The 16,753-nt window shown below is 42.8% G+C and overlaps 2 protein-coding genes across 5 annotated transcripts in view; one reads left to right on the top strand and one right to left on the bottom strand.

Moving 5' to 3' along the window:
• The window catches only part of ikzf2 (IKAROS family zinc finger 2), a 210,787-nt gene that overhangs the window by 58,481 nt on the left and 135,553 nt on the right, over positions 1–16,753 (top strand). For 2 of the 4 annotated variants that reach the window (XM_089003438.1, XM_089003440.1), the window contains one exon: positions 1,985–6,690. In XM_089003438.1, the coding sequence (XP_088859564.1) occupies positions 1,985–2,793 (809 nt within the window). In that variant the 3' untranslated portion in view covers positions 2,794–6,690. Of the gene's footprint in view, positions 1–1,984; positions 6,691–16,753 lie in introns of those variants that run through there. The other 2 variants (XM_089003439.1, XR_016115881.1) reach the window with 2 other exon arrangements.
• LOC148894952 (uncharacterized) lies at positions 12,521–15,971 on the bottom strand. The gene is made up of 2 exons (XM_089003284.1): positions 14,257–15,971; positions 12,521–12,617 (listed from the first exon to the last, which is right to left on the bottom strand). The coding sequence occupies exons 1-2, from the start codon at positions 15,448–15,450 to the stop codon at positions 12,591–12,593; spliced, it is 1,221 nt and encodes a 406-aa protein (XP_088859410.1). The 5' UTR covers positions 15,451–15,971; the 3' UTR covers positions 12,521–12,590.

Genomic DNA, 16,753 nt, shown 5'->3' with positions numbered 1-16,753 from the left:
AATAGTTCTGAAGAGGAAAGCATAAATGTTTGCAATTGAGAATCAAATAGTAGTCTTGGTGCAACACACAACGATTCACCAGCGCGTTATTTATGTTTTGTTTTCCTTCTAATTTCGCCATCAACACGAAGTTTTCAGACCAAACAAAGTACCTAAAATGCATTGTGTGTCGCTTTCTCGGTTCAGGGGCGTTCCAGACGTGACGTCACGTCAGGCATCGTCATCAACTGGAAAACAAGACTTCCTGAATATTCAGCGCGGTGGAATCTTTGTAAAATAAGCTCAGTAGAAGTGATTTGACAAATTATCGACACGACTTGGCGTCGGTTGTCCTTCAAAGGGTTCCTTATCCTTCAGGTGAAAACCTGGTCTTGCCTTTTAAACTCAGAGGATGAATGGAAACATAAATTACTGGGTGCTTGCTAGCATGGAGCGTGCAGATAGACACTTTTGAGACCACAATTTGAAAATACGATCCACATACCAAAGAGTGGAAAAACATATTCAAATGACAAAATCTGAAAAAAAAATGGCAGAAAGAGCAGCCAGAACTGTTATTTGTTTTGCCAGATCTACGATACACAGATTGAGGAAGTTAGCGCAGCCTCAGGACAGAATGGCAAGGAAATGCTTTTCATTTTGCGGTTAAGCGACAGCTGTAACGTTGCTACTTGCAATCGTGTTTACAGCTCAGCGCATCCCTGCTCTGGAAGGTTTGGTCTCCATTCGTAGATGGATGGGGCTTTCCACATTTCATACTTTTACAACTTGAACATGAAGTCAAACATGTCAGTGACAAACCTGCTTGAGTACATCCCAACCAGGCAGTTTTGGCTTTTGACTTACTGGATTTGCGGCTCTTTAAAATGCTGGAGGGGTTGAGCTGAGTGATACATTTTTTTTCATGTGTGTGGTTTCTCTAATCATGCTAAGTACCATCATTCAAATGGTTTGACAGTGTCAAAAGAAGGGTGCCAAACTCAAAAAAAAGCCATTTTGAACTCAAATATAAAGTACAGTGATACCTTGGCTTTCGAACTTAATTATAATCATACTCGGAGTGTGTAAGGTGAAAAGTGACTTGCGCGGGTTATTTGTGGAGCCTGATTGATGGGATATTTTAACCTTGCAGTTCACACTCTGCCTTTAAACGATCCAAGTTGAAACAGTCCAAATGTCACTGCTTCACTCTCTCTGTCTGTAAACCCCACCCTCACTGCTGCGTTCTTGACCAGTCACGTGGCTTTAACCGACAACTGGAGGCGGGGAATAGAGGACAAAAACAGACGGCTGCCATTTTTTTTCTAGGAGAACGGGCTCGTTCGCGAACGACACCTCAATCATTGTGGCACTCCGTGTGTATCCCGAAAAATAGTTTGTATGCCAAGGTAAAATGTTCATAAATTTAACGTTCATAAACCGAAAAGTTCGTAAGCCAAGGGGTTCGTAACCCGAGGTATCACTGTATCACTGCCGGCTAGCTAGCTATCTAGCTATCCAGCCAACGGATAGCAAATACAGTGATAGCTAGCTATCTATCTAGCTATCTATTAGCTGTCTAGCTAGATAGCTATCTATTAGCTATCTATTAGCTGGCTCGCTATCTTTCTCTCTATTTGTGTTATTCCGTGTTAAGTGAACGCTGGTGCGTGTGGCTGCCGCTGCTCACCCATAGAAAAACTTATCCTGTGACCTTGAGAGTTTTGAAAGGCGCTTATAAATTAAATGTACTATTATCATTATCATTATTATCATCCCCTCAACAACATATAGAGAACACAAAAAAAATTGTTTCCAAATTTGAAGTAAAAAAATACTGACTGTTCTTATGGTTTACATGAAATTTGGGTTCGGACTTGGAATTTCCCCTCGTTTGATTTTCTTTCGCGGACCGAATAAAATGAGGTGACGGGCCAGATTTGACCCGCGGGCCTCGACTTTGACGCCTGTGCCGGTTTATCATCCCGCTCTGTTTTTGCAACAGGTGAAAAGATGGTGCGCTACAGCTACCCCGAAATGGGATATGAGATGGGCCTGAAGTTTGAGAAGCAGCCTGAGCTGTTGTCGGCCCACATGATGGAGCAATCCATGGGCAACGCCCTGACCTACTTGGGATCCGAAACGCTTCGGCCCCTTCTTCATCACGCGGGTCACCACATCTCCATGAGGGACGTGGTGCCCGTGGTCAACCCTCTCTACCATCACGTTGTGCCTCTTGACCAGAGAGCGGAGCGTTCGAGGAATACCGACTCACTGCCCCCGCATCCCACGATCCCTTCTGACTTCCCCGGCCACGGCGTCGCCAACGGGCCTGCTTCCTTGCCTCGGCACGGCCGGCCCACCCAGTCGGCGCAGGAAGAGTCGCCGAGCAACAGCGGAGGAGAATCGCCCGAGTCGGCTGGTAGCGGTCCTCCGGAGCGCCACCCGAACCCCGTCGGGAGCCTCCCGTCCGGTCTCGGGTCACGTTCCAGCCCCGCGGTCTATTCGGGCGACCGCGTGGCGGACGTGTCGCCCAGAACGGGACCAGGAGCTGCGAGCGGGCTGTCGCGACAATGCGGAGAGAGGCCCGGCGCCCAAGAAGGAGTGCGGGTGTTTGGACGGGAAGGTCGGGAGTTGCGGGCCTTCCAATGCGAACATTGCCAAGTGCTCTTCCTGGACCACGTCATGTACACCATCCACATGGGTTGCCATGGATACAGGGATCCGCTGGAATGTAACATCTGTGGTCACCACAGCAAAGACCGGTACGAGTTCTCCTCGCATATCGTTCGAGGTGAACATACCTTCCCGTGAAAGGAAGCAGACTAAAAGTAAGAGGAAGATTTTCATTCTCATTTCTTATTGTTTATTTTATTTTATTTTAACCTTGCTACAGACCCATGTAGCGCTCGTACAAGCTTTTCAGCTACAAGCGCTGTGAATTTGAAGAGCGAAGAAACCAAATGAAGGCTTGCTGGCAGTCGTGCGCTGCTATCAACAAGATCAAATCGGTTAGAGCGAGAGTATTTTTAAAAAAGCGGGACAAAAACAGAACTCAAGGTTTTTTTTTTTTTTTTTTTTTTTTTTGTAGGTTGGTCCTTCCGTTTCGCCATCGTCACGCTCATTATTTCCAAAATATGAAGGAGTATGCGAAACTACACTGAAAAATAGAAGGAAAAAAATAGGTGCAAAATACATTTATATATACGTATGTATGTATGTATGCATGTATGTATGTATGTATGCATGTACGTATGTATGTATGCATGTACGTATGTATGTATGTATGTATGTATGTATGTATGTATGTATGTATCCATATACGTATGTATGTGTCCATATACGTATGTATGTATACATACATATACATGTATATATACATGTATACATACATATACGTGTATATATGTATACGTGTACATACGTATACGTGTGTATACATACGTATACGTGTGTAACCATACGTATACACGTATACGTGTATACATACGTATACGTGTATACATACGTATATACACACACACACAAGTGTATATACAGGTGTATATAGTGAAAATGTCAAATTCTGAAATTCAGGTTTTTCGCATCCCTTTTTTTTTTCATTGAAATATCGGTGACAGTACGTCTCATGATTGTATTCCCACGCATTAAGAAGATTATTTGCTCTCAGATTAAAAAAAGATTAATCAATATTAGTCGGCTGTAGCTTTTGGTATGAAGCTCATGTTCATTTTTACATGTGGGGAGTTTACGTTTTTCGTCAAGAGCGTTTTTGTATATATTGCACCCTGTTTGTATATCGTATCAAACATAATGTACTTTTTCAACTCTGTGAAATAGTTTCTATACATGATGCCTTAAAGTTTGGACACCTGGAATTTAGATAATGGACATATGAGTCATCATCTTTTTTTCATTTTTTTTTATTTTTTAGGTGGGATGTCATTGACCTGACATATGTGGACTTTGCCTGCATATCATTTTGAGTTGATTAATTATACTGCAAAAAAAAAAAAGATGATGGACAATCAATTCTAGATGCTACAAAAGCGCTAGGTACAAAATGCAAATCCAATTTGAAGCAAAACTGCTTTGCACTGTGAAAGAAACAAAAAAAAGAAGAAGGAATTTTACCTCAGAGAGGCCTTGCTGCAACTTGTGTGAAGAAATGATGTGTTATGTATAGCTGACCTTGCACTTTAGCCAACGCACTTGCAACAAGGTACGTAGAACCATTTTTTTCCAAGCCTGCAACCAAAAGTAAACTTTTGGAAAGCTTCTGCGGAAACGATCGGATGTCAGTTTCCGAGTCGACCTGATACATCATTTTGTTGTGGCGGCAAGTTTTGGAAGTAGACCAAAATCCTCAGAGGGCAACACAGCAACTTAATTCACCTCAAATTTTCTTTCCATGTACAGTGATACCTCGGTTTCGCGAACCCCTTGGCTTACGAACTTTTCGGTTTACGAACGTTACATTTCTGAAAATTTTACCTTGGCACACAAACTTTTTTCGTACACCGAGCTGCCTCAATGAGTGATGTCGTTCGCGAACGAGCCCGTTCTTCGAACAACAAAATGGCAGCCGGCTGTTTTTGTCCTCTATTCCCCGTCCCCAGTCTGTGGTTAAAGCCACGGGATTGGTCAAGAACGCAGCAGTGAGGGGAGGGGAGGTGGTTTAAACATTAAAGAGACAGGCAGACGACAGTGAGAGTTTCAACTTTGATAGTTCAAAGGCAAAGTGTAGACAGCAAGGTTAAATATCCCATCAATCAAGCTCCACAAACCCCTGCACAAGCCATCTGTACAATTGATGCAAAAAGCTATCAACCCAGCTAAACAGAACACAATTGATGAGGAACTAGATAAAATTATCACCGAGAAAGCACCTACAAGGGATCATTCCTCAAGATGGTGAAAGAAGAAGGCTACGTTCCTCAAGTGTTTAATGCTGATGAAACCGGCCATACCGACTTTATTATACAGTACAGTTTATTTCTTTAATTATAATACCACAGCACATTTATGATACATAAAATAAGGTATATTTTGTGTCGTTTTAAGGCTTAGAAAATTAGAAAATTATGTTTTATGGGGACCTGGGAACGGATTATTCTCATTTTAATGGTTTCCTATGGGAAATTCATTTTTGCGATAAACACTTTTCACCTTACGCACTCTGTCTGGGAAACGATTAAGTACGTAAGCCAAGATATTACTGTAATATCTTGATCAAAAGGCAGCTTTTTATTTTTGCTCTCTCTCTCTCTCTCTCTCTCTCACACACACACTTTTTTTTCTTTCTTCATCTTATTCTCTGGTGCTAAGCAACAGCCACCCAACTTTTAACGTGCGCAAACCACGGCACAGAAATTTGTTTACACCTTGAACCTGTGAAAATGTACGTTTTCTGTTATCTAACCGGCACAAGTCAACTCAGAAAAAAAAAAGATTATAGAGAAAGAAGTACGGTGATACCTCGGTTTACGAACCCCTCGGCTTACGAACGTTACATTTCTGAAAATTTTACCTTGGCATACGAACTATTATTCGGGATACACACGGAGCGCCACAATGAGGGATGTGTTGTTCGCCAACGAGCCCGTTCTTCTAGCAACAAGATGGCAGCCGAGTGCTTTTGTCTTCTATCGTCGTCGGTTAAAGCTATGTGATTGCTCAAGAACGCAGCAGTGAGGGAGGTGGTTTAAACATTAAAGAGACAGGCAGACGACAGAGAGAGTGACGAAATGGATAGAAAACAGTGACATTTTGACTCGTTTCAACTTTGATAGTTCAAAGGCAGAGTGTAGACTGCAAGGTTAAAATTCCCATCAGTCAGACTCCACAAATAACCCGCATAAGCCATCTGTAGACTTGATGCAAAAAGCTATCAACCCAGCTAAACAGAACACAATTGATGAGGAACTAGATAAAATTATCACAGAGAAAGCACCTACAAGGGATTATTCCTCAAGATGGTGAAAGAAGAAGAAGAAGGATACGTTCCTCATCAAGTTTTTAATGCTGATGAAACCGGCCACTCCATTCCATTCCGTCAACGACCATCACAAAGGTAAATAAAACCACTTTATTATACAGTACAGTTTATTTCTTTAAATATAATACCGTAGCACATTTATTATACATAAAATACTGTCTATTTTGTGTAGTTTTAAGGCTTAGAAAATTAGAAGATTATGTTTTATGGGGACCTGGGAACGGATTAGTCTCATTTTAATGGTTTCCTATGGGAAATCATTTTTTGGGATACACAGTTTTGACCTTACACACTCTGTCTGGGAACCAATTAAGTTCGTAAGCCAAGGTATCACTGTATGTATATGTACACATATGTTATTTTTGGACATTCAACAGTATAATTGCTCCATTTTTTAAAAACTTTTTTTTGTGGGGTCGGGTGGGGGGGGGGGGTGGTGTTATGATGTAATTACATTAGTGCAATGAATGAAACGGCACTCGAACAGGAGCTCAGGTATTTGCAGAGCTTGCATATTTTTATTTCCCAATAAATTGCATTGATTGATCAAATAATGCCCATCAATGTCGAATGGAGGATTGGGATAAAAATCAATTAAAATAAAGACACATTATATTTTGAAGCAACGGGGTTTTGTCGCATTGAAAACTAAATTCTGGCTTTGCTGTTCTGCCAAAGTCAAACTTTGTTACAATAAAAAAAAAAATTAAACTACGAAACTGTTTCCTATTACATTATTTGATATTTTCATATGAGATATATAGCATCAAGCAGTCAAACAAACACTTTGGAAATAAAAGAGGTGGTGCGACTTTTTTGGATGGCTTGAAATTACAGAACAAGGAACACTTCCTGTTGCCCTTTTTTATTTTAATTTTATTTATTTTTTTAAGCCAAGTGAGAATCCTAAGCACGGTTGAGTCACCGTCAGACGACGAGGCCTATTCCTGTTTTTCCTGCCAGGTCGTGGTGGATGCTAGCCCTGCCCTAAAAAAAAAAAAAAAAAAAAAACTTTACATGCACAGTTGCACAAACACACTTACTTAGCTTATTCTGGAAAATGTTGTTCTGTAAAAAAATGCTATGTATATACATATATACATATGGCATGTTTTCCATGTTAAGTGTGTATGGAGAATACTTGGGAAATTGTGGTTGTGAGTTTTCATGTCATTTCTTTTATTGTAATAATAATAATAATAATAATCATCTTAGCTAGTTAGCTAGATACACATCTACCAATCTAGCTAGCTACTTAGCTGGACACATTTTATAATAATAATCTTCTTAGCTAGTTAGCTAGACACATATCTCCCTAGCTAGCTACTTAGCTCGTTAGCTAGATACATATCTACCTAGCTAGCTACTTAGCTAGTAGGCTAGACACATATAATAATAACAATATAATAATACATTTCATTTTAAGTGCCTTTCATAGCTCTCACGGACACTTTACAGTCACTATAATATAACATAACATAATATAATTAATATAATATAATAATACATTTCATTTAGGAGCGCCTTTCAAAACTCTCAAGGTCACTTTACAGTAACAGGATCAGTTTTTCTGCAGGTGAGCAGCGGCAGCCACACTCAACCCGGAAGTAACTCCAATAGATAGAAAGCCAGCTAGCTAGCCAATCGATAGCCAAAAGATACCTAATAGATAGCCAGCCAGCTAGTTACCTAATAGCTAGCTAGCTTGCCAGCCTGTGGGGAACTTCCACTTTCCTTCCTCGACTTAGCCGCAAGACGCAGTCCGGTTGTGTGGTGAACACGTGCACTGAACGGCATTTGAGAGGTACACTAAAAGCAAGTCTGACGCGTGACGCCATTAAGTGTGATTATGTCAAATGAGCCACGGGGGAGAATGCCAGCTGACATTTGGGCGGCAAAAGAAAAACAACCAAAAATTAAAAAATCCCATCCTGGTAAAGCAGAATCGGAAAGTCATACGTACGTAAGAGAAAAACAACCAGAGCGCAGCTGCTGCTTAACAGGAAACGTTCAACACATGAAGATAAAGAACGTGTGCCATAAAACGTGACCGTTTTTGAGGAACAGCAACACGCACCTGCTCGCGAAGTTAGCGGCTAACAATATGCAGCAAGCGGCACAGTTTCTGTTCCCTTTGTGTTGACGATGTCAAAGGTTGCGCAGAACAGCAAAAATGACAAGTAATAGGATGAAGTGTCAAACTTTTATGTATTTTTTTGTCAATCTCACTAAAATATGTGAAAGGCATAAATTGAGCGATTTATTTACGTTATATAACTGCATACATTTCAGGGAAGTACCCAAAAAAAAAACAGTGACGGACCATCAAGGGCTGCAAAGCCTTCTTCGCTGGCCTAAAAATACAGGGATACCTCGGTTTACGAACCCCTTGGCTTACGAACTTTTCGGTTTACGAACGTTAAATTTATGAATATTTTACCTTGGCATACAAACTAGTTTTCGGGATACACACGGAGCGCCACAATGAGTGATGTGTCGTTCGCGAACGAGCCCGTTCTCCTAACAAGAAAATGGCAGCTGGCTTGTTTTGGTCCACTGGGGGCGGGGAATAGAGGACAAAAAAAAATCGGCTCCCATTTCCAGCTCCTTGTTAGGAACCGGCTCTCTTCGCTCACTTCAGAGAACAGGCTCTATGAACCGGCTCGTTCGCGAACGACACATCACTAATGAACGAGTGAATCACGCTTGTTAAATCGCTGATCACGTCAAGAGCGTGTTGGACGCGTGTTGTCACGTTGAACGCCGTGAAAAAATACTCTATGGGGTTCTGAGACTGAACGAAAAGTAAGTTTAATCGACCTTCAGGTGAAACTCGCGACGCCCAACGCATGCGCCTGAAAATAGAGTTACTGTTTGCCCGCTAAATTGAGTCAAAACAGGACATGGTGGGAATGTTGCGCTCTCCACTATAGTAAGGGAGATACGGTGTTGTGGGATCCAGGAAAAAAACCACAAGACAAGCAATGTGATACGTCTTGACTCAACAGTGGTTTACTTCGAATGCCCCGATCTAATGCAAACGTACGCGCACAACAATTTCCGGTCCAACGATCTAAATCGGTCCGACACGAAACATGAACCGAAGCAGGCGTTCCATGTTTAAATAAACATTTTCGATATATATCATTTGTAAACCAATAGAACTACGCGAATGTAACCAAAATAGGAAATACGATAATTTACAACCTGTCACATACTCCCCCTCAAAATAGATGTTGTCCCCAACATATGTACTAGTAAATACATAAATACGCTGGACGACGTGCCCAAAACAATGACGCACGGTATTATGAACTGCATCCAAATATGAACTATAATAATGAACAGTTTACAGACTGGAACTCTTTTCATACATTCTGTTTACATTATAACAATCAACAATTCACAGACTGGAACTCTTTTCATACATTCCGTTTTACTTATACAGGGCTCATCGGGGTCTTCTTGTTTCCATCTCACTGTTCTATTAAACCGAAGTGTCGATTAACCATTTCTGTAGTATTTCGTGGCATAATAGGGGTGTGCGCCATACATCCAAGGCATTGTCTGTTCACCATGATATGGTACTGTCCCTACATTGTAGCAAGATGGCGAACCAAGGCGATCATACGTGAATACCTTGGGTCTCCTGTGTTCTCGTCGTGGCCGTTGATTTCCCCCAATATCAGGATTACTGGGGGGTGGCTGGGGAAAAGGGGGACACACTGTCACAGGTGGATCATTTTCCGGACCAATGTTGCCCTCCTGAGATTGGTCAACTTCCGCAGCTCCCGGCTCCGTCCCCGGCAGTTCATTCCCCAGTTGATTGTCATCATGGTGGGTTGTCTCCACAAAGCTCACGTCCCGCGGTTCTGGTGAGTCTGGTCGGGTGCTCTGGCGATGCAACACTGGATAATACTCATCCTCCTCATCATCCTCTTCCGGATCCATTTCCGGCATCTTGTTCGGTCGTTGCCGAGTGGACTTTTCCTTGGACTGGGACTGTAGTGAAGTCTCTAATGGCAAATGATCACATGGCAGCAAGAGATTGCGGTGGAGTATCCTAGATCTGCCCTTCCCCCTCTCAGGTTTCAGCTCATAAACTGGAATGTCTTGGCTGACTTGACGAACCACTGTATGAACAACATCCTCCCAGTGGTTTCTCAGTTTGCCTGAACCTCCACGTGGGGTTAAGTTTCGAACCAGAACACGATCACCGGGCAACAGGGTAGAATACTTTAGTTTACTGTCATATAGTCTCTTACTCCTGGCAGCAGCTTTGTTGTTATTTTCTTGCGTGATCGCATACGCTTCCTCCATGCCCTGTTTCCACTTCTTCACATAGTCCTTCTGGTTGGTTTCACCCTGGTTCGAGTCTGGATTCAAACTAAACAACATATCAACTGGCAAACGTGGTGAACGTCCATAAAGTAAGTAAAAAGGTGAGAACCCTGTCACCTCACTTTTGGTACAGTTGTAAGCATAAACGAGTTTGTTTAGTGAGTCTTTCCAGTTACTCTTTTGTTTCTCTGTCAGTGTCTTTAACATCTGGATCAGTGTTCGATTAAATCGTTCAACTTGTCCATTTCCCTGTGGATGGTAGGGGGTTGTCCTTGAACCCGCAACCCCACAATATTCCTTCAGTTGAGCAAAAAGTTGATTTTCAAATTCACCACCCTGATCATGGTGAATTCGAAGGGGGAACCCAAACTTTAAAGCATAGTCATTAAATATTTTGTTTGCCGCTGTTTTGCCAGATTTGGACGTTGTAGCATAAACTTGAGCGAAACGTGTAAAATGGTCTACTAGCACAAGCACGTATTCATAACCACCCTTACATTTGTCAAGATGCAAAAAGTCAACGGAGACAAGTTCAAAAGGCTGAGTAGTCACAATATTAGTGAGAGGGGCTCTGGTCTCACGGTTGGGCTTTTTGTGTTTTAGGCACACACACTCTCTCAGTACATAGTCCTCTATTTCTTTTTGCATAAAGGGCCAGTAAAAACGATCCCTTACAAGGGAAAGAGTCCTTTCTACACCATGGTGGCCCATTTCATCATGCAGCTCTTTTAACACTGTCACCTTGTGTTTTTCAGGAAGCAGTAGTTGGGTTCTGTTTGCCGTTTTTCTGTACAAAACACCTCTGTCATTAAAGTGTAGCTTGTCCCATTCCCTCACAAGACAAACAACTTGAGGACAATGCTTTCTTAGTTCAGTACCTAGCGGTTTCGTCTCCGCCAGTTTGTATCTAATAATATGTCCTATAATGGGGTCAGTCTCTTGATCTAGCTTGATCTGTCCAACAGTCAATGGGGCTATCGGTGTGTTTAGTGACACCTCGGCACACATAGCTGAGATTCCCATAGACCAAGCTGCACTAGACTCGTTCTGTTGGTCAACCGCTTGTACGGCAGCACTCACAGCATCATACGACATTTCTTTTGTACATCCTTCCATATATGTTACCATATCAAGGGGCATCCTAGATAAACTGTCTGCATCAACATTTTCCTTACCGGGACGATATTTAACAGTAAAATTAAAATCAGACAGTTCTGCGACCCACCTGCACCCAGTTGCATTTAACTTAGCAGTCGACAGTACATACGTGAGTGGATTATTGTCACTATACACAGTGAAGAATGGTGCATAGTACAAATAATCACGAAACTTGTCTGTGATCGCCCACTTAAGCGCCAAAAATTCCAACTTGCCCGAGTGTAAATTATAATTCTTCTCAGCTGCAGTTAATGTCCGAGAGCCATAGGCTATCACGCGAAGTTTGCCATTTTGTCTTTGGTACAACACAGCACCTAAACCCCGGTTAGAGGCATCTGTATGCAAAATGAAAGGATGCGCGAAGTCAGGAAAACCTAAAACTGGTGGTTGAACTAAACAGTCTATTAGCTGCTCTAACACTGACTGATGCTCATCACTCCACTCAATACGTGTGTTGGAAGACACACTGTTATGTCTCACTTTCCATTTTTGTCTTTGATGCTGCTGAGTCTCAACATTCAGAGGGGCTTTAAGCAAAGCATACAAGGGACTAGCGATACAAGAGAAATCTTTGATGTATTGCCTATAATAGCTTAATAGTCCCAAAATGGCTCGAAGCTCACCGACAGTGCCTGGCTGCTTGTTTTTCAGGGCACGCACTGCTGCTGTATCTGCCGGGTCCATTCGGCTCCCCTCAGCAGAGACAATCCTGCCGAGGTACCTCACTTCCGGCTTGAAGAGGTCACACTTTCGGGCTTTGAGTTTTATTCCATTTTCCCTGAGACGTCGCAACACTCGTCTGACGTCCTCAACGTGGTTGTCAAATGTCCCGCTGAAAACAAGAATGTCATCAAGATAGGGGACACATATTTCGTCCCGTAACCCCTCCAGACATTGTTCCATACACCGCTGGAACGCTGCTGGTGCATTCATGAGTCCAAACGGAATTCGAATCCATTCATAAAGGCCCCAAGGGGTCACGAAGGCAGTCAGGTGTCGGCTCCCTTTGGACATGAACCCCTGGTGGTATGCTTTGCCTTGGTCCAGCAGCGAGAAGATGGTGTTACCCCCAAGGCTATCCACCACGTCCTGTACCCGTGGGATGGGGTGCCGGTCAGGGTGTGTTTTCCGGTTCAGCTCTCTGTAATCAATACATAAGCGCAGTGTACCATCTTTTTTCCTGACACAGACGACAGGTGATGAGTAGGAGGAAGTGGACTTTTCCACCCACCCCTGCGCTATCAAGTCCTGTAAATAATCTTTCACCTCTCTGTACATTGGCTTTGGGACAGACATATATGTCTTTGAAACGGGCTCAGTGTCTTTCAACAAAATGTCCATTTGTAGGTTTTCCACACACCCTATGTCGTCGTCCGATTTTGAAAATGATGCCGATTCCTCTCTCAACATCTGCTGAACGGTCGTTCTTTTATCTTCGTCCAAATGAGAAAGGTCAATTGGGGGGTCCCACTGCTCACTGAGAGCGATGGTGGTATTCTGGACATGGACCTCATTGACAACCGCTGAAGGAAGGTCCCTTTTAAATATGTTAGCTGGGTAGACAGACCCTACTGACTGCACTGTACCAATAATAGCCTTTACTGGAAACCTAATATCATGATTAGTAGGGTTCTGGACATTAACAACTATCCTAGGGATGGAACCTGCCTTTACTGAGACCAACGAGTCACAAAGCTCGAGGCCATCTGGCCACTGTGGGTTTTCACTTGGCTCAAAAACCAATGTAACATCTTCCTTAAAGGGCTTAGCCTGTACTTTGCATGGAATAATAAGTGAGCTATGCCTGGCTATAGTGAATCTCTCATTTGTTGTTTTTACACGGTACTCATGTGCTTGTCCCAGACTAACTGCTTTTATGAAAGTGGCAGCTTTATTGCGCTTAAGGTGGGGAAAAGCTAGTCTAACCGATTTCAAGAGCTTTTCTGTATCCCCTGTTTGTGACTCATTAGAGAGGCTATCTAACACAAGACGCTCAATGACATTAAACCCTATGATAGGACACTGTTGCTGGTCACCTTTTAGTACTAATACTGGTACAAGTAGCCCTGGATCATTAGCACCAAGTTTAAATGGTATCTCAAGCCATCCTACATAAGGCATATCTGTTCCATTAGCTGCCACAATATTGAGAGTGTTATCAGGGTCAATAAGTTCATTCACATTTTTCAATGACACGTCAGGTAAGTTTGTTTGTTTCCATAACTCATCTACAGCACACACCTGGGACCCCGAGTCCCAGAGTGCTTCAACCCTTTTGTTACCCAAAAAGCACCGAATAAGACATTTCTTTCCCACTAACTCCCTGACCGAAGGTAATTTGCCACACTGTTTCTTATCTGTACGCTCGACAAATGACTGCTTATGTCTCTTCTGAACGGGGCCACGTGTGTGGGGCTTACATTCCATTTTCATAGCACCACTGTAACACTGGGACCTATCTGTCTCTGTGGTCACACCATGTCCCACTGGAGTAACCCTTTCTAGTTTAAAGCATGGTTCCTAGCTGAGTTCTGTGCTTTGCAGCCTGCTCTGAAATGTTCACTACTTCCACATTTAAAACAGTGCTGACAATATTCTTCACCTGTCTGAATACAAGAATAACACCTGGGCTGAGGACGGGGCATGTAGTACTGCGGAGGGGCGAACCGCTGCTGGAACTGTGCTGCCCCCCTCATCGGCCTGGGCCCTGGTGCTGGGTGGTACTGCTGAAGAGCTGATGGGGAGTGCTGGGTGTAGTAGTGCCTGGCTGGTGGATCTACCTGATATTGTGAAGGTGGAGTGAAGGCGACCTGTTCAGGGTAGTGGTCAGGCAGGCGTTCAGGTCCTCCGCTGGTGGGCTGAGAAGTGGCTGTTGGTTTCTGAATAGTCTCTTTGATCTGGGACACTTCTGCACGCAGCTCTTTTAACAGCATCATCTCTGACCTCATCTCTTTGATCTCTGAAAGGAGTTCATTCGGCACAGTAACAGTATTCTGCTTTAAGACTGTCTTCTTCCCAATCGGGACTGGTGTGTCATCTACCTGGACAGTGTTCAGCGTTGTCACCCGTGCAGCAGCATTTTTCTTTTTTTCCTGTCGCTCTTTTTCATTTGCACATGCCATGTTTAATTTTTCTAACAGTACTTCATCTGATGTGGTGGTTAGCAGGAGGAAAGGTTGCATGTCACTCTTTACATTGTCACTCTGTAACCCCGTCAGAACTGTGTGCAGGAATAAACTCTGGACCAACGTGGGATCATACTTCACCTCTGATTCAGCTTCTTGAGATGCAAAAAGAATCCTTTGACGAAGATCCATTGCACGCAGTAGAAATTTCTGTGGGGACTCTTTATTAGTCTGCACTTCCGATGAGAGCTGCTTGTACAACTCAGTGGCTCCTCTCTCTTGATAGTGAGATCGGAGAATCCTTCGTAAAGAAGTTAGGGTAAGATTTTCTTTCCCTTCGAGGTAGCTTCTCAACTGCAGACCTGGTGTTATGGCACGAACCACTGCATCGATGATCTCATCCCCCTGGTAGCCTTTACTGAGCCCACTTTCTATCTGTCTGACCAAATTAGGAAATGTGAGTTTATCTTTTTGTCCGAGTTCACCTATTTGTCCAGATATTTTGAAATCTTTGCGCCAGGGGGCAGTGTCTGGGGGCACTATGCTTCTCTTTCGCACTGCATCCCGACCTTTTTCACTTGGTTTGGCTATTCCTGGTTCAAAATCTTTTATACTTTCAATCAAGTCCTTTACACGTAGCAAATCTGACATTCCTCCATCTTCTAGCTCTAATTCAGCTCTTTCAATGTAGGTTGACACAATATTAATTAGTTGGCCTCGAGTCTTTCCTGTAAGTTGCTCTCTTTCCAGTCCAGATATTTGGATTTCAGCACATAACTCTGACAACTGTCGAAAATTCAGTCCAAATAACTTGCCTTTGATGTCCAACTGTAATTCCTCCAACGCCATTTTCGAGAGGGTAGACGCAGTTCAGCTGGCCGGATTCACTTCAAAGTCTTCCAGTGCCCTCTAGTGGTGGCTGTACGCACAGAGATGCAACTAGAGCACATGTAGAAACAAACCAGTAAACGGCGACGCCACTCCGACTGGGTTGATTGGGGATATTCGGCGCGAGCTTCTACCCACGGCGAGTAGACAACACTCGAACGCAAATATCCCAGCGGTGCCTCCAAAATGTTGCGCTCTCCACTATAGTAAGGGAGATACGGTGTTGTGGGATCCAGGAAAAAAACCACAAGACAAGCAATGTGATACGTCTTGACTCAACAGTGGTTTACTTCGAATGCCCCGATCTAATGCAAACGTACGCGCACAACAATTTCCGGTCCAACGATCTAAATCGGTCCGACACGAAACATGAACCGAAGCAGGCGTTCCATGTTTAAATAAACATTTTCGATATATATCATTTGTAAACCAATAGAACTACGCGAATGTAACCAAAATAGGAAATACGATAATTTACAACCTGTCACAGGAAGTCGCCGCCGGGCCAGGCAGACTCGGGATTAATGGTGACGAGACAAATTATGAATTTCTTTTTTTTGGGCCACCTCCCTGCCTGCGGGAGGCTAAATAAAGGACACTCTTTTTAAAGCACCCGCTGATAACGAGGACAAGGAGAAAAACTCGGTGGCCTCCGACGTGCTCATTTATTTCGTGGGTGACAAGAGCCTGCAAGACAACAACCAGGTAATACTCAAGAAATTGGAAAATGGACGTTTTGAGGACAACTGACATCATTCTTTTGTTTGTTTCCTAACTGACATCAGAAAAACGTTTTATAGCATCTAAAATAGCCAAAACACACAGGCTGATATTTGTAGTCAAATGAAAAACACCAATAAAAATGACTTCAAGTGTCCCAAAACTACTTCAAAATGACCTCGGAGATAGCGAGTTTCAGATAGTGCAGCGCCCTTTAATACTTATTTATTTAGTAGTTTTTTTTTTTACTTTGTTACTTCCCTTACTATTATTATTATTATTATTATTATTATTATTAGTAGTAGTAGTAGTAGTCGTAGTAGTAGTAGTAGTAGTAGTAGTACTATACATTTCTAATTTTCAAAATATGACTAAAATCTATTTTTTGGGAATCCTTTAATACTTATTATTTGTTATTTAGTTTTTTTTTTAACTTTATGTTACTTCCGGGTTGAGTGAATGCTGGCGCGTGTCGCTGCCGCTGCTCACCCGCAGAAAAAAATATCCTGTGACTGTCAAGTGTCCTTGAGAGTTTTGAAAGGCT

Source organism: Hippocampus bargibanti, linkage group LG08 (assembly GCF_051943395.1).
Source record: "Hippocampus bargibanti isolate YZ-2025 linkage group LG08, ASM5194339v1, whole genome shotgun sequence".
NCBI classification, from domain to species: Eukaryota; Metazoa; Chordata; class Actinopteri; order Syngnathiformes; family Syngnathidae; genus Hippocampus; species Hippocampus bargibanti.
This window is presented reverse-complemented; position numbering and strand designations above follow the sequence as displayed.

Excerpts from the sequence above, each read along its gene's own strand:
- LOC148894952 (XM_089003284.1), bottom strand. The coding sequence starts at position 15,450 with ATGGCGTTGGAGGAATTACAGTTGGACATCAAAGGCAAGTTATTTGGA. Across the intron at positions 12,618-14,256 it reads CTCCACCTTCACAATATCAG|AGAGCTGAACCGGAAAACAC; the intron begins GTAGATCCACCA and ends TATTGATTACAG.